General features: G+C 41.4%; 1 protein-coding gene across 1 annotated transcript in view; it reads left to right on the top strand.

Moving 5' to 3' along the window:
• SUMF1 (sulfatase modifying factor 1) overlaps positions 1-21,539 on the top strand; it is a 111,606-nt gene that overhangs the window by 58,498 nt on the left and 31,569 nt on the right. The window contains exon 7 of the mRNA XM_060022940.1: positions 12,802-12,918. Coding sequence (XP_059878923.1) covers positions 12,802-12,918 — 117 coding nt within the window. The remainder of the gene's footprint in view (positions 1-12,801; positions 12,919-21,539) is intronic.

Genomic DNA, 21,539 nt, shown 5'->3' with positions numbered 1-21,539 from the left:
CCCTGTGCTATGTGGCTGCTTCCCACTAGCCATCTGTTTTACATTTGGTAGTATGTATAAATCCATGCCACTCTCTCACTTCGTCACAGTTTACCCTTTCCCCTCCCCATGTCCTCAAGTCCATTCTCTACGTCTGCGTCTTTATTCCAGTACTGCCCCTCGGTTTTTCAGAACCTTTTTTTTTTTTTTAGATTCCATATATATATATGTTAGCATACGGTATTTGTCTTTCTCTTTCTGACTTACTTCACTTTGTATGACAGACTCTAGGTCCATCCACCTCATTACAAATAGCTCAATTTCATTTCTTTTTATGGCTGAGTAATATTCCATTGTATATATGCGCCACATCTTCTTTATCCGTTCATCTGTTGATGGACACTTAGATTGCTTACATATCCTGGCTATTGTAAATAGAGCTGCAATGAACACTGTGGTACATGACTCTTTTTGAATTATGGTTTTCTGAGGGTATATGCCCAGGAGTGGGATTGCTAGGTCGTATGGTAGTTCTCTTTTTAGTTTTTTAAGGAACATCCATACTGTTCTCCATAGTGGCTGTATCAATTTACATTCCCACGAACAGTGCAAGAGTGTTCCCTTTTCTCCACACCCTCTCTGGCATTTACTGTTTGTAGATTTTTTGATGATGGCCATTCTGACTGGCGTGAGGTGATATCTCATTGTAGTTTTGATTTGCATTTCGCTGATGATTAATGATGTTGAGCATTCTTTCATGTGTTTGTTGGCAGTCTGTATATCTTCTTTGGAGAAATGTCTATTTAGGTCTTCTGCCCATTTTTGGATTGGGTTGTTTGTTTTTTTGTTATTGAGCTACATGAGCTGCTTATAAATTTTGGAAATTAATCCTTTGTCAGTTGCTTCATTTGAAAATATTTTCTCCCATTCTGAGGGTTGTCTTTTGGTCTTGTTAATGGTTTCCTTTGCTGTGCAAAAGCTTTGAAGTTTCATTAGGTCCCATTTGTTTATTTTTGTTTTTATTTCCATTTCTCTAGGAGGTGGGTCAAAAAGGATCTTGTTGTGATTTATGTCATAGAGTGTTCTGCCTATATTTTCCTCTAAGAGTTTGATAGTTTCTGGCCTTAAATTTAGGTCTTTAATCCATTTTGAGCTTATTTTTGTGTATGGTGTTAGGGAGTGATCTAATCTCATACTTTTACATGTACCTGTCCAGTTTTCCCAGCACCACTTATTGAAGAGGCTGTCCTTTCTCCACTGTACATTCCTGCCTCCTTTATCAAAGATAAGGTGACCATATGTGTGTGGGTTTATCTCTGGGCTTTCTAGCCTGTTCCATTGATCTATCTTTCTGTTTTTGTGCCAGTACCATACTGTCTTGATTACTGTAGCTTTGTAGTATAGTCTGAAGTCCGGGAGCCTGATTCCTCCAGCTCCGTTTTTCGTTCTCAAGATTGCTTTGGCTATTCGGGGTCTTTTGTGTTTCCATACAAATTGTGAAATTTTTTGTTCTAGTTCTGTGAAAAATGCCAGTGGTAGTTTGATAGGGATTGCACTGAATCTGTAGATTGCTTTGGGTAGTAGAGTCATTTTCACAATGTTGATTCTTCCAATCCAAAAACATGGTATATCTCTGCATCTATTTGTGTCACCTTTAATTTCTTTCATCAGTGTCTTATAATTTTCTGCATACAGGTCTTTTGTCTCCTTAGGTAGGTTTATTCCTAGATATTTTATTCTTTTTGTTGCAATGGTAAGTGGCAGTATTTTCTTGATTTCACTTTCAGATTTTTCATCATTAGTGTATAGGAATGTAAGAGATATCTGTGCATTAATTTTGTATCCTGCTACTTTACCAAATTCATTGATTAGTTCTAGTAGTTTTCTGGTAGCATCTTTAGGATTCTCTATGTATAGTATCATGTCATCTGCAAACAGTGACAGCTTTACTTCTTCTTTTCCGATTTGGATTCCTTTTATTTCCTTTTCTTCTCTGATTGCTGTGGCTAAAACTTCCAAAGCTATGTTGAATAAGAGTGGTGAGAGTGGGCAACCTTGTCTTGTTCCTGATCTTAGTGGAATGGTTTCAGTTTTTCACCATTGAGGAAGATGTTGGCTGTGGATTTGTCATATATGGCCTTTATTATGTTGAGGAAAGTTCCCTCTGTGCCTACTTTCTGCAGAGTTTTTATCATAAATGGGTGTTGGATTTTGTCAAAAGCTTTTTCTGCATCTATTGAGATGATCATATTGTTTTTCTCCTTTAATTTGTGAATATGGTGTATCATGTTGATTGATTTGCGTATATTGAAGAATCCTTGCATTCCTGGAATAAACCCCACTTGATCATGGTGTATGATCCTTTTAATGTGCTGTTGGATTCTGTTTGCTAGTATTTTATTGAGGAATTTTGCATCTGTGTTCATCAGTAATATTGGCCTGTAGTTTTCTTTCTTTGTGACATCCTTGTCTGGTTTTGGTATCAGGGTGATGGTGGCCTCATAGAATGAGTTTGGGAGTGTTCCTCCCTCTGCTATATTTTGAAAGAATTTGAGAAGGATAGGTGTTAGCTCTTCTCTAAATGTTTGATAGAATTTGCCTGTGAAGCCATCTGGTCCTGGGCTTTTGTTTGTTGGAAGATTTTTAATCACAGTTTCAATTTCAGTGCTTGTGATTGGTCTGTTCATATTTTCTATTTCTTCCTGATTCAGTCTTGGCAGGTTGTGCATTTCTAAGAATTTGTTCATTTCTTCCAGGTTGTCCATTTTATTGGCAATGAGTTGCTTGTAGTAATCTCTCGTGATCTTTTGTATTTCTGCAGTGTCAGTTGTTACTTCCTCTTTTTCATTTCTAATTCTATTGATTTGAGTCTTCTCCCTTTTTTTCTTGATGAGTCTGGCTAATGATTTATCAATTTTGTTTATCTTCTCAAAGAACCAGCTTTTAGTTTTATTTATCTTTGCTATCGTTTCCTTCATTTCTTTTTCATTTATTTCTGATCTGATTTTTATGATTTCTTTCCTTCTGCTAACTTTGGGGGTTTTTTGTTCTTCTTTCTCTAATTGCTTTAGGTGCAAGGTTAGGTTGTTTATTCGAGATGTTTCCTGTTCCTTATGGTAGGATTGTATTGCTATAAACTTCCCTCTTAGAACTGCTTTTGCTGCATCCCATAGGTTTTGGGTCGTCGTGTCTCCATTGTCATTTGTTTCTAGGTATTTTTTGATTTTCTCTTTGATTTCTTCAGTGCACTTCGTTATTAAGTAGTGTATTGTTTAGCCTCCATGTGTTTGTATTTTTTACAGATCTTTTCCTGTAATTGATATCTAGTCTCAGAGCATTGTGGTCGGAAAAGATACTTGATACAATTTCAAATTTCTTAAATTTACCAAGGCTTAATTTGTGACCCAAGATATGATGTATCCTGGAGAATGTTCCATGAGCACTTGAGAAAAATGTGTATTCTGTTGTTTTTGGATGGAATGTCCTTAAATATCAATTAAGTCCATCTTGTTTAATGTATCATTTAAAGCTTGTGTTTCCTTATTTATTTTTATTTGGATGATCTGTCCATTGGTGAAAGTGGGGTGTTAAAGTCCCCAACTATGAATGTGTTACTGTCCATTTCCCCTTTTATGGCTGTTAGTATTTGCCTTATGTATTGAGGTGCTCCTATGTTGGGTGCATAAATATTTACAATTGTTATATCTTCTTCTTGGATCGATCCCTTGATCATTATGTAGTGTCCTTCTTTGTCTCTTCTGATAGTCTTTATTTTAAAGTCTATTTTGTCTGATATGAGAATTGCTACTCCAGCTTTCTTTTGATTTCCATTTGCATGGAATATCTTTTTCCATCCCCTTACTTTCAGTCTGTATGTGTCTCTAGGTTTGAAGTGGGTTTCTTGTAGACAGCATATATATGGGTCTTGTTTTTGTATCCATTCAGGCAGTCTGTGTCTTTTGGTGGGAGCATTTAGTCCATTTAATTTAAGGGAATTATCGATATGTATGTTCCTATTCCCATTTGCTTAACTGTTTTGGGTTCGTTATTGTAGGTCTTTTCCTTCTCTTGTGTTTCTTGCCTAGGGAAGTTCCTTTAGCATTTGTTGTAAAGCTGGTTTGGTGGTGCTGAACTCTCTCTCCTTTTGCTTGTCTGTAAAGGTTTTAATTTCTCCATCAAATCTGAATGAGATCCTTGTTGGGTAGAGTAATCTTGGTTTCAGGTTTTTCTCCTTCATCACTTTATATTAGTCCTGCCAGTCCCTTCTGGCTTGCAGAGTTTGTGCTGAAAGATCAGCTGTTAACCTCATGGGGATTCCCTTGTGTGTTATTTATTGTTTTTCCCTGCTGCTTTTAATATGTTTTCTTTGTATTTAATTTTTGACAGTTTGATTAATATGTGTCTTGGTGTATTTTTCCTTGGATTTATCCTGTATGGGATTCTCTGTGCTTCCTGGACTTGATTAACTATTTCCTTTCCCATATTAGGGAAGTTTTCAACTATAATCTCTTCAAATATTTTCTGAGTTCCTTTCTTTTTCTCTTCTTCTTCTGGAACCCCTGTAATTCAAATGTTGGTGCGTTTAATGTTGTCCCAGAGGTCTCTGAGACTGTCCTCACTTCTTTTCATTCTTTTTTCTTTATTCTGCTCTGCAGTTGTTATTTCCACTATTTTATCTTCCAGGTCACTTATCCATTCTTCTGCCTCAGTTATTCTGCTATTGATCCCATCTAGAGTATTGTTAATTTCATTTATTGTGTTGTTCATCATTCCTTGTTTCATCTTTAGTTCTTCTACGTCCTTGTTAAATGTTTCTTGCACTTAGTCTATTCTATTTCCAAGACTTTGGATCATGTTGACTATCATTATTCTGAATTCTTTTTCAGGTAGACTGCCTATTTCCTCTTCATTTGTTAGGTCTGGCGGGTTTTTATCTTGCTCCTTCATCTGCTGTGAGTTTTTCTGTCTTCTCCTTTTCTTATCTTACTGTTTTTGGGGTCTTGGGGTCTCCTTTTTGCAGGCTGCGGGTTCGTAGTTCCCGTTGTTTTTGGTGTCTGTCCCCAGTGGCTAAAGTTGTTTCAGTGGGTTGTGTAAGCTTCCTGGTGGAGGGGACTAGTGCCTGTGTTCTGGTGGATGAGTCTGGATCTTGTCTTTCTGGTGGGCAGGTCCACGTCTGGTGGTGTGTTTTGGGGTGTCTGTGGACTTAGTATGATTTTAGGCAGCCTCTCTGCTAATGGTTGGGGTTGTATTCCTGCCTTGCTAGTTGTTTGGCATAGGGTGTCCAGCACTGTAGCCTGCTGGTTGTTGTGTGAAGCTGGGTGCTGGTGTAGAGATGGAGATCTCTGGGAGATTTTTGCTGTTTGATATTACGTGGAGCTGGGAGGTCTCTTGTGGACCACTGTCCTGAAGTTGGCTCTCCCACCTCAGATGCACAGCACTGACTTCTGGCTGCAGCACCAAGAGCCTTTCATCCACACGGCTCAGAATAAAAGGGACAAAAAGTAGAAAGAATGAAAGGCAGAAAGAAAGACAGAAAGAAAGGAAGAAAGAAAGGAAGAAAGAAGGGATGGAGGGAGGGAGGGAGGGAGGGAGGAAGGAAGGAGGGAAGGAAGGAAAGAAAGAAAGAAAAAGAAAATAAAATAAAGTAAGATTAAATAAAGTTATTAAAATAAAAAATAATTGTTAAGAAAAAAATTTTTATTAAAAAGAAAAAAAAAATGGACGGATAGAACCCTAGGATAAATGGTGGAAGCAAAGCTATACAGACAAAACTCACGCAGAAGCATATACATACTCACAAAAAGAGGAAAAGGGGAAAAAGTAATAAATCTTGCTCTCAAAGTCCACCTCCTCAATCTGGGATGATTTGTAGTCTATTCATGTACTCCACAGATGCAGGGTACATCAAGTTGATTGTGGAGTTTTAATCCACTGCTTCTGAGGCTGCTGGGAGAGATTTCCCTTTGTTTTCTTTGTTCTCACAGCACCCGTGGCTCAGCTTTGGATTTGGCCCCGCCTCTGCCTGTAGGTGGCCGGAGGGCATCAGTTCTTCGCTCAGACAGGACGGGGTTAAAAGAGCAGCTTCTTCGGGGACTCTGGCTCACTCAGGCCGGGGGGAAGAGAGGGGTACGGAGTGCGGGGCGAGCCCGCGGGGGCAGAGGCTGGCGTGACGTCGCACCAGCCTGAGGCGCGCTGTGCGTTCTCCCGGGGAAGTTGTCCCTGGATCCCAGGACCCTGGCAGTGGCGGGCTGCACAGGCTCCCCGGAAGGGGGGTGTGGAGCGTAACCTGTGCTCGCACACAGGCTTCTTGGTGGCGGCAGCAGCAGCCTTAGCGTCTCATGCGTGTCTCTGGGGTCCGCGCTTTTAGCCGCGGCTCGCGCCCGTCTCTGGAGCTCCTTTAAGCAGCGCTCTTAATCCCCTCTCCTTGCGCACCAGGAAACAAAGAGGGAAGAAAAAGTCTCTTGCCTCTTAGGCAGGTCCAGACTTTTCTCCGGACTCCCTCCCGGCTAGCCGTGGTGCACTAATCCCCTGCAGGCTGTGTTCACGCCGCCAACCCCAGTCCTCTCCCTGCGCTCCGACCGAAGCCCGAGCCTCAGCTCCCAGCCCCGCCCGCCCCGGCGGGTGAGCAGACAAGCCTGTCGGCCTGGTAAGTGCTGGTCGGCCCCTATCCTCTGCGGGAATCTCTCTGCTTTGCCCTCGGCATCCCTGTTGCTGTGCTCTCCTCCATGGCTCCGAAGCTTTCCCCCTCCGCCACCCACAGTCTCCGCCCACGAAGGGGCTTCCTAGTGTGTGGAAAGCTTTCCTCCTTCACGGCTCCCTCCCACTGGTGTAGGTCCCGTCCCTATCCTTTTACCTCTGTTTATTCTTTTTCCCTACCCAGGTACGTGGGGACTTTCTTGCCTTTTGGGAGGTCTGAGGTCTTCTGCTATCGTTCAGTAGGTGTTCTGTAGGAGTTGTTTCATGTGTAGATGTATTTCTGGTGTATCTGTGGGGAGGAAGGTGATCTCTGCGTCTTACTCTTCCGCCATCTTCCCGTCATCCGCCTGTTTGTAGATTTTTTGATGATGGCCATTCTGACTGGTGTGAGGTGATACCTCATTGTAGTTTTGATTTGCATTTCTCTAATGATTAGGGATGTTCAGCATTCTTTCATGTGTTTGTTGGCAGTCTGTATATATTCTTTGGAGAAATGTCTATTTAGGTCTTCTGCCCATTTTTGGATTGGGTTGTTTGGTTTTTTGTTATTGAACTGCATGAGCTGCTTGTAAATTTTGGAGATTAATCCTTTGTCAGTTGCTTCATTTGCAAATATTTTCTCCCACTCTGAGGGTTGCCTTTTCTTCTTGTTTATGTTTTCCTTTGCAAAAGCTTTTAAGTTTCATTAGGTCCCATTTGTTTATTTTTGTTTTTATTTCCATTTCTCTAAGACGTGGGTCAAAAAGGATATTGTTGTGATTTATGTCATAGAGTGTTCTGCCTTTGTTTTCCTCTAAGAGTTTGATAGTTTCTGGCCTTACATTTAGGTCTTTAATCCATTTGGAGTTTATTTTTGTGTATGGTGTTAGGGAGTGTTCTAATTTCATTCTTTTACATGTAGCTGTCCAGTTTTCCCAGCACCACTTATTGAAGAGGCTGTCTTTTCTCCATTGTATATTCTTACCTCCTTTATCAAAAATAAGGTGACCATAGGTGCATGGGTGTATGTGTGGGCTTTCTATCCTGTTCCATTGATCTATCTTTCTGTTTTTGTGCCAGTACCATACTGTCTTGATTACTGTAGCTTTGTAGTATAGTCTGAAGTCCAGGAACCTGATTCCTCCAGCTCTATTTTTCTTTCTCAAGATTGCTTTGGCTATTCAGGGTCTTCTGTGTTTCCATACAAATTGTGAAATTTTTTGTTCTAGTTCTGTCAAAAATGCCATTGGTAGTTTGATAGGGATTGCACTGAATCTCTAGATTGCTTTGGGTAGTATAGTCCTTTTCACAATGTTGATTCTTCCAATCCAAAAACATGGTATATCTCTTCATCTGTTTGTGTCATCTTTAATTTCTTTCATCAGTGTCTTATAGTTTTCGGCGTACAGGTCTTTTGTCTCCTTAGGTAGGTTTATTCCCAGGTTTTTTTTTTTTTTTTTTTTGCAGTACGCGGGCCTCTCACTGTTGTGGCCTCTCCCATTGCGGAGCACAGGCTCCGGACGTGCAGGCCCAGCAGCCATGGCTCAGGGACCCAGCCAGTCCGCGGCATGTGGGATCTTCCTGGACCAGGGCACGAACCCATGTCCCCTGCATCGGCAGGCGGACTCCCAACCACTGCGCCACCAGGGAAGCCCGTATTCCTAGGTATTTTATTCTTTTTGTTGCAGTGGTAAATGGGAGTGTTTTCTTGATTTCACTTTCAGATTTTTCATTATTAGTGTATAGAAATGCAAGAGATTTCTGTGCATTAATTTTGTATCCTGCTACTTTACCAAATTCATTGATTAGCTTGAGTAGTTTTCTGGTAGTGTCTTTAGGATTCTTTATGTATAGTATCATGTCATCTGCAAGCAGTGACAGCTTTACTTCTTCTTTTCCGATTTTATTTTTATTTCTTTTATTTCTTTTTCTTCTCTGATTGCTGTGGCTAAAACTTCCAAAACTATGTTGAATAAGAGTGTTGAGAGTGGGCACCCTTGTCTTGTTCCTGATCTTAGTGGAAATGGTTTCAGGTTTTCATCATTGAGAACGATGATGGCTGTGGGTTTGTCATATATGGCCTTTATTATGTTAAAGAAAGTTCCATCTATGCCTACTTTGTGGAGGGTTTTTATCATAAATCAGTGTTGAATTTTGTCGAAAGCTTTTTCTGCATCTATTGTGATGATCGTATGGTTTTTATCCTTCAGTTAGTTAATATGGTTTATCACATTGACTGATTTGCATATATTGAAGAATCCTTGCATTCCTGGGATAAACCCCACTTGATCATGGTGCATGATCCTTTTAATGTGGTGTTGGATTCTGTTTGCTAGTATTTTGTTGAGGATTTTTGCATCTGTGTTCATCAGTGATACTGGCCTGTAGTTTTCTTTCTTTGTGACATCTTTGTCTGGTGTTGGTATCAGGGTGCTGGTGGCCTCATAGAATGAATTTGGGAATGTTCCTCCCTCTGCTATATTTTGGAAGAGTTTGAAAAGGATATGTGTCGTTTTCTCTTAACACAGTCAGGAAAGATGTCTTGTGACGAGGAAGTAGCACCTTACTGGGTTTGTTGTTACAGAGAATAATTTTCTTTCAACAATCTTTCAAACAGTTGTCATTTTTAAAATATTTGTATTTTTGTTTCAGACAAATATGATTCTTCCAAAATTTATTTATGAATGTAGCACACATATGTTATTTGGAACATGACCAAGTGATTCCAGAATTTCAACTGAAATAGTAAACAAGTGAGAAAGACTGAGACACTGGAAAAGATGAAGGGTTAGGTGACACTTGACCTATGAGAACTTTTAAAATATTTTGAGCCATATAGTTTTTTTTTTTTTTTTGCAGAGTTAATGTAAAAAAAAAAGTTGCATGAGAATATGTTGCCCTTAAATAGGCACATAGGTGCATATGTGTGTGCTTCTAAAATTCTATATATATGAGTTAGGTATATGATAAAGGTACCGACACAAACCAGTGGGAACTGGATGTATTATTCAACAGGCAAAAGGCTAATCAGGCCATCTAGAAGTTGATTCTTCTCAAGTTTCCTTCAAGATCGCTTGTGCTCTCATGGGTGCATAATTTTTTAGTCAGTAAAATGAGTGATTAGAGACCTTGGGGTCTAAACTATCTCAACCTGTTCTCAACCATTTCCTGGGTAAGAAGCCCAGCCAGTATCTCATGGGCCACCTTTTGTTGGCAGAACCGTGCTGCAGGATGAACAGAATAAGGTGCCGGATGAGGTTGCTCATGACACCCCAGGAAAGATGATAGTTGGTGCAGAAGCTGCACAGTGGCCATCACGTGGTTTGAGAAGGGCCTCGGCAGCCTGGAGGTCCCTCTTCAATGGGAGTCTGTGTGAAGTAGGGCCACTGCCCTTAGCCTTGAGGCCTACGGCATGGGCTTCTGGTGGACCACACAAATTATACTAGCGCCTGCCAGTGTTCATAAAAGGCCATGAGCAGCTGTACTGGACAGTTATGAATATTTTACAGCACTTAATGGCTACAGAATTTCTTGTCATTATTTAAGCACATGAGCCTCCAAGGAAAATAGTCATTTATTCTCAAGTCAGTGCACCTTTTCAGAAAACACCAGTTTCCGTATAAAATAAGGATACTTTACAGATATTTCGAGTTGGAACATTTAACTGTGGGTTCAACAGATGTCTGTTTGGAGTATATTCAACAGAACTTACCTGAAGAAGTTGCCATAGAAGTTCCTAAGACAAAATTAGAACAGTTACCAGGAGCCCGCAAATAATCAATTGGAGAAACAGGACCCGTGGAGAAAAAAAGCAGCAAGTTATACAGAGGCCACTTCCACCTGTGTTTGGAATGAGACTAGACAAGATCTATACCTTTAAATTGGGACTGTTTACCCAGAGAATTATCTCAAGTCCTCCGTAGCTGCCTTGTTGTGTCCACAGGCCCTGGTCAGTTGAGAGCAGGAATTGAACTTTAATGATAGGATGGACTGCAGTGAAATAGCTCCCTCCCCTGCTATTTTATGTATTTTATTATTTTCACTCTGGTTGTAAACTGAGCAGACTGTTCTGACCACAGTGAATTTGAAGAATTGGATTTGTATTTGGTTAGGTCTCTGTTGTACAGTTGTTAGTATGTTTTGGTTTTCATGCCTATCAGCTCATTCACCTGAAAATAAGCATGTTTGAAGTATTTCTCATGTACATTTGTCTTTTAATGAGCTTTCTGGAAGGAAGCTTTGGTTGGTGTGATTAATTTAACCATGAGCGTTTAAAATTTTTATACTCTCGTGGTAATTTTGGGGGTGGTGACCTCCTGATTTTACCTCACTTAAACGTCATATTGTTTAAAGAGGGAAAACCCCTCAAACCTTTGAGTAGATGCTCTTATTTCCTCATATTATGGTTTAACCGCTCCAGATAGGCTAACTTGCTTGCCCAGTGGTTGCTGCGTGTTGGCACATAAAGGGGACCTCAGGCTGACTGACCTGAGAGCCCCTCCACTCGTCTGCTCTCTGAGCCTGAGAAATGATTCCTTCTTCCAGAACGTTCGTTCCATCTCACTTGCTCTCGCGTCCCTTGCTCCTTCCCTTCTTTCCCTGAAACAACTTATTTTCTCCTTTTCCTTCCTTCTCTTTCCAGCTGTTATTCTGTCTTGCTGTTCCTGATCATCTCCAAATTCTTGAAAGAACATTGTATCCTCTGGCCTTTCCTCCTTTACTGTCTCTCTGTCTTTTGAACTCTGACCTCAATTCCCACAAGGCACTTCTACCTTTGTTGAAGAGGGTTCACCTTCAGCCCGAAATCTCTCCCTCTTGGGAGTTCCTGCACCTTTTCTTTCATTATCTTACCTTACTCATCCCACCCTGCCTTTCAGGATTGGATTTTTAATTTTTGGTATCCTCCTCCTTTCTCCCTCATTAAAGCTCATTCATGTCTATGTCATCAAACCCTTCCTGCTTTCATTCGACACTCATGGAATTACTGAATGAAGCAATGAATAGGTACCACTGTTTCCATAATGAATGCTGAGTGAGGAAGCAGAGTGGTAAACGTTTTCAGCTTTCCACCTCGCCTGGATTAAGTTTTTTTTTCGGAGTAGCTTCATAACTTTGAAGTGCTCTGAATTGCCCAAGTGTGAGATGCTTCCATATTTATGTGTCAGTCTAAAACCTTCTGAAGCCAAGTAGAAGTGAATGGTATTCCTTTTAGTTCTATCTCATTAATTGGGAAAAAAAACATGGATTTAAAAAAATACTTTAAAAAAAAGAACCCCAAAGATAACAGTATTTTTTTCATTTAAAAAATAAAAGTTTTCTTCATGTATGAGAATTTCTATTACAATATGTTAGGAAAAATTTTGCGTCCCTAAAATAGCATAACTGTTCTGTACATATTTACTATTCAGTCAAAGATTTTTCTCTCCTCCTCCCCACCCTCCTTCTTACACAAGTGTTGCACTTTGGTACCATGTCTGTGACAGTATTATGTGGCAGACTGTCTGGTCTGCCTTTGAAATGTGATCAAACTACTTGCTGAAGAGCCTGTGCAGCTTACCTCATACTTCCACGTGCCAGAGATTGCAAACCCTCTATGTATTACAAATACGCTCGGTAATGAATTCACATTTTCTTTATAAAAACAAGTCCCCTCAGTGTTGCGATGATAACGACTGAGGCGTAAAGATAAGCTGGTGAGTTGGAAGGGGCTGGTGGAGAGGATAGAATTGGCTTGGGGTCTCTCAGTGCTAAAAAGACGGCCAGCAGAGCTCAGCTCTGATGACAAGACTGATACCGGGTCTAATATGGTGTTTCTGTTATGCTTTTGAAGGTCTGAAGATGGTTTACCCCTCACTCCCCAGTCAGATACAGATTTGACTTATGACCAGTACTAGTCTCTCTATTAGGAATAATTTCATTGACTGTCCTACTATGTAATGTGAACTCTTCTTAGGTTTCTAAACTCCCTTTGAGAGCTCAAAGCTGAAGAATATCTTTGTTTCTACATTGGCCAGATTGTATTTTCACTGTTGGAATGAGAATTAATATTCATACTTTAAAGTAAGAGTTTTTTGTACATGTTTGTACCAAAGAGGTTTTCTAGACAAGATGAGTACTTTGACATTTCCCCCTTTTTTTAATTTTTAGGTTGACGCCTTTCCTCCCAATGGTTACGGCTTATACAATATAGTAGGGAATGCCTGGGAGTGGACTTCAGACTGGTGGACCATTCACCATTCTGTTGAAGAAACGATCATTAACCCAGTGAGTATCAGTCTCAGAGTATGTATTGTGAAGAGGTTACATCCATCCCCTGGGCAGGCTGTGGCAGCAATTTCATGTGTTTCGGGTATTTCTTTTCTATTGACGTTAATCTTGGAATTTCCCCAAAGGGATACTAAGCACTTGTCTCTCATTTCAACCTTAAAGCATTGTGTAGACATGTCTATGGACATTTCATATGCTGCTGGATTGCAATGGTATTAATGATTTGAGGGAATCTGTCTATAACTTTAGAAATTATTTCAGCCTCATAAATGTGATCAAAGTGAGATATATAAATAAGTATGCAAGATGCATTAATGTTTATTAATAACTAGTGAGATCCGGTAGATGGTATTTATCATCCAGCTAATTGCCTGAGTTTTCATTGGTTGAAATTTTGATTGAAGAGCATTGTTTGGAGAAAATGAGAAAGGATGTTTTCTGGGTGAATGTTGAATCAGGAAGTTGAGTCATTTCATGATTATTTGCTGAACTCCACAGTATGAACTCCACAGTTCAGTGCATCATAAACCTTGGGAATTGAGACAACCATGTTTAAGTTTTACCTTTTCTGGCATGGGAGGAATGTTGACTGCAGTTAGTGGAGTACTGTGCCTCTAAAACCAAGCTCTCCCAGCAGAATATACAAAAATTGAGACGCTACAAAAACTGGGCATGTGGGTGGGAAGTACTTCCTTTAAAAAGAACATGACTGAATATTTCTTGTGTAAACAGATTGGGGGGAAAATACCATTTAAAAATCCTATCTCTAGCAAACTAGACATTCATAAGTCAGATCCAAGAATGTATATTTATACCCAAACTAGCTAGACTGGGAACTTAATATGTTTAATTTTAAACCTTAACCTCTTGAAAAGGCATAAAAGGTAGTGATAAAGAAAATTAATTCTTTGATCTCTTCTCAGTAGAGTGTTGAACAGCTCAGCGTAATTGAAGAAATTGTCAGACTCTGCCTCGGGCCATTTTTCAGAATACGGGGATAAATTTGTGTGATATGCTTGATTTTTCTTCACAGAATAACACGTGGATTGCTCATGAATAATCTAGAGACAGAAATCTACTTTCTTGGGGGCAGATGAAAAAGCTGAGTTTTTCGGAAACTGTCATTTCCTCCTTGTTTTCCTTGTACTTTCTGGCAGGACTGGTGGAAGTAGTGGTCAAAGACAACCCATCTCTCCAAAATGAGAATAAGGTTGTGAAGTTCTCAGTGGGTTTGTGGTTGGGAGACGCCATTCTCTACTGGCAAGATGTGACTTGGCGTTTGCTGTCAGAATCAGAAATAGAATTTTTTTCCCCCTCAGATTAAAGCATCTGCATGTTTGGAAGGGGGTGCACGAGGCTTCAAAATGCTGGCAAGTTGTGAATGTATCTCTCTGACCATCTGTTGTTGAGCTGAGTGCTTATTGGTTTCAGTTTTATAATTGCTTGTGTTTCTTCTAAGGATTTACAGAAAAATCCATATTTTTCTTGTTTTCCCCAGTCCCGGGCTCTATCTCAGATGTTGTCTTTGGTCTATAAATCATTCTCCTTGTAGGTTTATTCTCTGTCACAGAGGCCTCGTTTGCTTCCTTATTTGACTGGGATAAAATTCAACAGTTTTGAGAACTAAATCCCAACTCCCTTGCAAACTCAGACTCTTTCATTGAAATCTTCACAGCTCTCCTTCATTCGTAGAGCCACTGCCTGTCTCTCATCTGCATTACTGCATCAGCTTCCCAGCTGGGCTCCCTGCCGTCACTCTTTCTGCTCTACTGCAGCTGTAATGATCTTTATAGAGGACACACTTAATGCTGTCACTCCTCTGTTTAAAATAAAGTACAAACTCTTGAACATGACTTCTGAAGGCTAAAATAATTTAGCCCTTGCTGATCTCCCAATGGCCACAGCTTTTTCTTCTTCTTTCAACATTTAATTATGAAATGTTACAAAAATTCGGACAAGTACAGAAAATAGCATAACAGATACCTATGATATCGACCATTTTGATTTAATGTATATTGACAGTATATTGTATTTACTATATTTCTTTTAGCTAAAGAACAAGAACAAAAACTAGTCAACACTTGATATTTGTCAGTATTTTTAATTTAAGCTATTCTGGTCAGTGTATAGTGCTATCTCACTGTGGTTTTTTAGTCATCGTATATGTATATTAAAATTTATTTTGGTGAAGTACAGTTGATTTACAGTGTTGTGTTAACTTCTGCTGTACAGCAGAGTGATTCAGTTACACATAAATATACACATTCTTTTTCATATTCATTTCTGTTATGGTTTATCACAGGATACTGAATATAGTTCCCTGTGCTATACAGTGGGACCTTGTTTATCCATTCGAGATATACTAGTTTGCATTTAGTCATCATATATTAAAGTCTGTATCTGACAACTCTCATATCTGGTCACTCTGTTGATCTGCTTCTGTTGTCTGTTGTTCTTGAATTTTGGTCACATCTTGTTTTCTCACATGCCTTGCTATTTTTGATTGAGTACCAGATGTTGTTTAAGAAAAACTGTGGTGATTATTTGAGATCTGGATAGTGGGATCTTTCTCTAGAGTGGACTTACCTTTGCTTCTGGAAACTTCTATTTCATATTAGCTTATTCCAATCACGAATTGAGATGATTTGAAGCTGAGCTTCAGTCCCTGTGAGGGCTAGTTGGGTATAGTTCTTCAGGGTACCAACGAACAGTCTAGGGGTTTTCCATGACTTTTCTTCCTTGTAGGGCGCCGAGCTCCAGGTTTTTCTTCCTTGGCCTATAAGTCTATGCAAAGTTCTTTTCAGCTTCTCAGCATTATAGCTGCTGCCATTGGAATCAGTAGACCTCTGGGAAAATAGGCTCGTCTCTCTGGGCTTCCCTTCTCTCTGGGATTTGAGCCCTGCAGTTCCTCACAGCCCTGATAGTTCTCATCTGATCTGTTTAAACTCCCAATTGTCTTTGAGGTCTTTTTTCTTTTTTTAATTAATTAATTAATTTTGGCTGCGTTGGGTCTTCGTTGTTGCGTGTGGGCTTTCTCTAGTTGCGGGGAGTGGGGGCTACTCTTTGTTGCGGTGCGTGGGCTTCTCATTGTGGTGGCTTCTCTTGTTGTGGAGCACGGGCGCTAGGTGTGCGGGCTTCAGTAGTTGCGGCACACACGCTCAGTAGTTATGGCTCGCGGGCTCTAGAGCGCAGCCTCAGTAGTTGTGGCGCACGGGCTTAGTTGCTCTACAGCATGTGGGATCTTCCTGGACCAGGGTTCGAACCCGTGTCGCCTGCGTTGGCAGGCGTATTTTTAACCAGTGCGCCACCAGGCAAGTCCCCTCTTTGAGGTCTTAATTTATTTGCCTTCCTTCCCTGATGGCCTGTGTATTACCAGTGCCTAGCAGAGAACCTGGTACATAATAACTGGTCCTATAATAAAGCCAATTCCAGATACCTAGAATCAAGAGAGTTTGGTTACTCTTCATACTCCAGGTGTTTCAAAAGCAAAGGCTAGTTAAAAACAGATATTTTCAGGAAAAGCTTTGGACCAAAATACCCATGTGATTAGTAAACATTTCAACCCAGGAACTGACCTCTTCAGTGTCATGTGTATCTTTTAGTTCCAAGACTAAATCATAATGGCAAATCATTTTAAATCTTCTTTGGAGAGCTTAGGAAAAGTCAGTGCTCTGTATGCAGAGGCTATTCGGGGATTATCTTTTTCTTGTTCAGTGACTTCCAGGGAGCAAATGTTAATCATTAGTGTTTATTTTATTGGGTAGTCATTTATGGCAAAAGCAGGTGGTGGGAACACCTTGTGTGCTTTGTACACACAATCCTAGGAGAGACTGAGCTATTTGGCCATATGGAGTGAGGGTCAGTTTGGTCTTACCTGGTAGAAGGTTCTTGGGAGTGTGCATGCATGTGTGTGTGTGTTTTCTGGAACTACTTAGGGTGGCATCACCTCTTCCCACACAGATACAATCCAGAGTGTGGCTGTTGATACTACTGTTTTTTTTCACCCAATAATTATAATAATAAAAGATGATTTGTGGCTTTTTTCCTTTTCACTTACCTAACCCGGAGACCCTTATTAATCTGTGGCAGTGTGTGCTGCTTTCAATAAAAGACTATGTAGAGCTTATATAGCATCCTGATTTCCCACACCTGCATCCTCACTCGCACTACCCTGGTATCATGCTGACTTGTTCGCTGATGATGTGAAAGGATGGAGTGATCTATAATATCTTTCCCACTCTTAGAGGTACATGGTTTCATTCAGGCAGCTTTTTTTCCCTAAGGGAAAGAATTCTAGTCTTAGAATTAGTCACAGTAACTTGGATTATAGCTCTGCCACTTAATAGTAAAGGAATCTCTCTAAACTTAGAATATATCTTAAGTTTCCTTATCTACAAGCTGGGAATAACTATACCTATCTCATGAAATTGTTGGGAAGTTAGATTTGATAATGTTGTATATAAAAATACTTTATACCCCAAAAGTACTATTGTGGTGGTGGTTTACTCTTTTTGTTTAAATTATTTTTGGGTACCTAATTGGGATATTGTATGCTTCTGTTCAGCAGAATTAATGAGGAATGTTGGCCTTTGGAAGCAGAGGGGGGGAAAATGATGTTTATAAATAATGAATGCGTAATATTCCTCCTATCCTTATCTTTTGTTACCATAGTCATCCTTACAATGAAAATCTCACTTCACGGCCCATTAAAGTCCAATGGGAATAAAGTTTTCTAAAAAGTATTCCTCCTCTGAATGAATCCCTGCTGCTTGCCAAATTCTGTTAGCCAGAGATTCTGTTTGTTTTGTTTTTGTCAACGTGGAGTTTGGTTGTTCAGTTAGATTGTATAGCTCTAGACATTTTGGGAAGTGTATTCTGTTTTGCAAGTGTGCATTGCTGTGGCTGGGAATTGACCAAGAGGCTGTAAGCCCTCCTTGTGTGCCAGCCGTGGTTTGCAGTTTGCACTCTGCTCGTTTTGAAGGACACACATCTGAGCCCTTGCCCATCTCACAGGGCACATGCCAACCCTCTGACCTGAGGTGCTGGCAGGTGCCTAATGGCCAGTCCTGCTTTTGCCATTGGGTGACTGGACTTGGGGCTTGGACTTGCGTTTGCCCGTCCTCTAAACCAGCGATCCCCATCCTTTTTGGCACCAGGGACCGGTTTTGTGGAAGACAGTTTTTCCACGGATGGGGTGGGGGGCGGGGGGTGAGGGATGGTTCAGGTGGTGACACGAGCGATGGGGAGCCGAAGATGAAGCTTCGCTCGCTGGCCTGCCGCTCACCTCCTGCCGTGCGGCCCGGTTCCTAACAGGCCGCGGACCGGTATCGGTCTGTGCCCCAGGGGTCGCGGACCCCTGCTCTAAACTCCACATTTGGTTGTTTCTCTTCCCAATAACCCCTCCTCTGGCCTCCCACCACTACATGGATCAATGAATTTTGTACAGCAAAAATGTTAGACCCCTGGGGCTTCCCTGGTGGTGCAGGGGTTAAGAATCCACCTGCTGATGCAGGGGACATGAGTTCGAGCCCTGTCCGGGAAGATCCCACATGCTGCGGAGCAACTAAGCCCGTGTGCCACAACTACTGAAGCCCGCGCATCTAGAGCCCGTGCTCCACAACAAGAGAAGCCACCCAATGAGAAGCCCGTGCACTGCAGTGAAGAGTAGCCCCTGCTCTCCACAGCTAGAGAAAAGCCCGTGCACAGCAACAAAGACCCAACGCAGACAAAAAGATAAAAATAAATAAACAAACTTAAAAAAAAATGTTAGACCCCTGCTTAGCCTGTCTCCTAGCCCTCCTCTGCCTATGGCGTGAGCCTGTCCTTGTCTCAGCTGGGCAAGAAACAGTAAATGCCACATCATCCTTAGTTGAGATTGCCCCACCCATCGGCAGCCTAATCAGTGGAGCAGGCATACCCAGGATGTGCTAGGAGGAGGAGTTCACTGAGGATTTTTATCTGCCGTAAGGCCTTCATTCACGTATTTTCAATGAGGACAGTTTAGAATAAATCAGTTTGATGTAGAAGTGACCTGGTATTCAAAATGAAAAAGGCATGAAAGTGTTAAGGAAGTTGATTTAAACTTGATAATAAATTACTGTGGTTGTAAATTATATTTAATAAATCCCAAAGGGAAAGCAGGGCAGTCAAAAATCATCAGTCTCTAGAGGCTATGCTTATGAAAAGAATTTTATCTTCTTCTCCCTAGTGGAAGATGAAAATCATTCTGGAGGAAAAGCTAATGTTTATCCATTGCCACTGTTCTTCGTGGTTCTGGAGCAAGGTTGATCATTCAACAACAATAACAAAAAAAACTGTTGAAAAATAGAAGGAATAAGCTTGAATGTATGGCTCAGATATTTAGATCCTGTGAACACATTTTCAAACACATTATCCAAACACATGCTTCTTGCTTGAAAAGAGTGAATGCTAATTCCAGTTGCTATTTGGAAGGTGGTAAAAATGCTATTCACAATAATATTACCTTCACAATCTCATGTTACATCTCTGGACTCTTCCTGTTCAAATAGAGTGGGACACCCAAATGTACTGTGGCCTCCTCTCTTACTTTGGAGGATCAGTGGATCTTGGAGGGAAGTGAAAACTTCCAGCTTCTACCCCTGCAGGAACCCTTTCTTTGGTACCCATGACAGCTATGGTCCTGCAGCCTCGAGCTTCAAACTTCCTGGGGCCAAGAATGCCCTAAGGTCTGGGGCATCTGGTTGTGTTATCAGATGTTCTCATTGTTTGATGTTCTCCCACGGACAACCAAATATTCCATCCCTGGAGTTTCAGCTCCCTGGTACTCCTTCTGCAGTTGGTGGAATACAGAACACAGCTTCTGTCTTGTGCATGAAAGCTTTTCAGATACCTGAAGAGAGTCATAGCCTGTGCCCCCTTGTCTTTCTCTTTCTTGATAAACATCCCCACTCCTTCAGCTGCACCTTGAATAACTTGGTTTCCAATCCAGGGCAACCCAGGTTACGTTCCTCTGAATAATATGAGTGGTTAAAAAAGTCCCATTTTCTAAATGGGCATCTGGAAATGTACACAGCATTCTAGATGTTCCCTGATAGATGCAAATAATAGTGTGGCTGTCCTTTTTCCTCCTTGTGTGTCATCAGGTCCCAGATTGTGGTAGGACTTAAAGGTTGAGCCAGTGGAATTCAGCAGAGCCAGGTTTGGACTTTATCACTGTCACTTTGGTTTACCAGGTGTGTGACCCTGGGCAAGTCACTTAACTACTCTGGGACTCAGGTTTCCCTCTTTCGTAAAGGGGGATATAGATTCTTACTTCATAGAGTTGTTGTGAGGAACTGAGAGAGTGTTTGTAGCCACTTAGCACAATGTTTGGCAAATAGCAAGCATACAATACATGGCAGCTTCTGTTTTCAGCGTGACCGGTTCTGTCCTCCACTGCTGGTTCCTCTCACTACTATGTGTAGTAGTGGGAGTAGCAACAGGAGGAGCAGCTTGTAGTAGCCAAATAAGACTTCCCTTTCTTCCCCAGCATATTGATTTTAGGCTGGGTCTCCCTAAATATTGTTGTTATGCAGCTGTGTTTTTTTTTTTTTTTTTTTTTTTTTTTTGCGATACGCGGGCCTCTCACTGCTGTGGCCTCTCCCACTGCGGAGCACAGGCTCCGGACGCGCAGGCTTAGCGGCCATGGCTCACGGGCCCAGCCGCTCCGCGGCATGGGGGATCCTCCCGAACCGGGGCACAAACCCGTGTCCCCTGCATCGGCAGGCGGACTCTCAACCACTGTGCCACCAGGGAAGCCCTGCAGCTGTGTTTTATGCATTTATTTTTTAAAGTAGTTTTCAAACTTCTTTGAATCTTCTCTTTATGTTATGTAGCTGTTTTTTTAAAAAATTGATTTATTTTATTTATTCTTTTTTTTTTTTTTGGCTGTGTTGGGTCTTCATTGCTGCGTACGGGCTTTCTCTAGTTGTGGAGAGCGGGGCTACTCTTCATTGCGGTGCGCGGGCTTCTCACTGCGGTGGCTTCTCTTGTTGCAGAGCACGGGCTCTAGGCACGCAGGCTTCAGTAGTTGTGGCACATGGGCTCTAGAGCGCAGGCTCAGTAGTTGTGGCGCACGGGTTTAGTTGCTCTCTGGCACGTGGGATCTTCCCGGACCAGGGCTTGAACCTGTGTCCCCTGCATTGGCAGGCGGATTCTTAACCACTGCGCCACCAGGGCAGCCCCATGTAGCTGTGTTTTGAAATGTAATGAGGAGCCTATCTTTTCTGTCCATCAAATTCCATTTTTTTTTTAATGGGTTTCAACCTTCAGAGACTGCTTACAGACCTCATTGTGACTATCAGCTCTGTCATTTATGGTAGTGGTTTTCCCTTCCAGCTTCTTATAATCAACCAATTTGGCTGTGGTTTTGTCAGTGATACCACGTGAATGGGACGAGGCTCAAGGCAGAGGTCAGCCCCGGGGTCAGGCCGCATTTCCTGAAGACTTATACTGTATCATGGGGCCGTATCGGCTCTCGGGGATGCAAGGTGCATGAGACGGGCTGGCTATTAGGGAGCGCATAGGCCAGGGAGAGGGTGGGTAGTGATCAGGTACATCACGATGTGCTGCGGTGAGATTTGCTGCTGATGTGGTTG

This window comes from Delphinus delphis, chromosome 10 (assembly GCF_949987515.2).
Source record: "Delphinus delphis chromosome 10, mDelDel1.2, whole genome shotgun sequence".
NCBI classification, from domain to species: Eukaryota; Metazoa; Chordata; class Mammalia; order Artiodactyla; family Delphinidae; genus Delphinus; species Delphinus delphis.
Note: the sequence above shows the minus strand (reverse complement) of the source record. Positions and strands in the feature narration are given on the sequence as shown.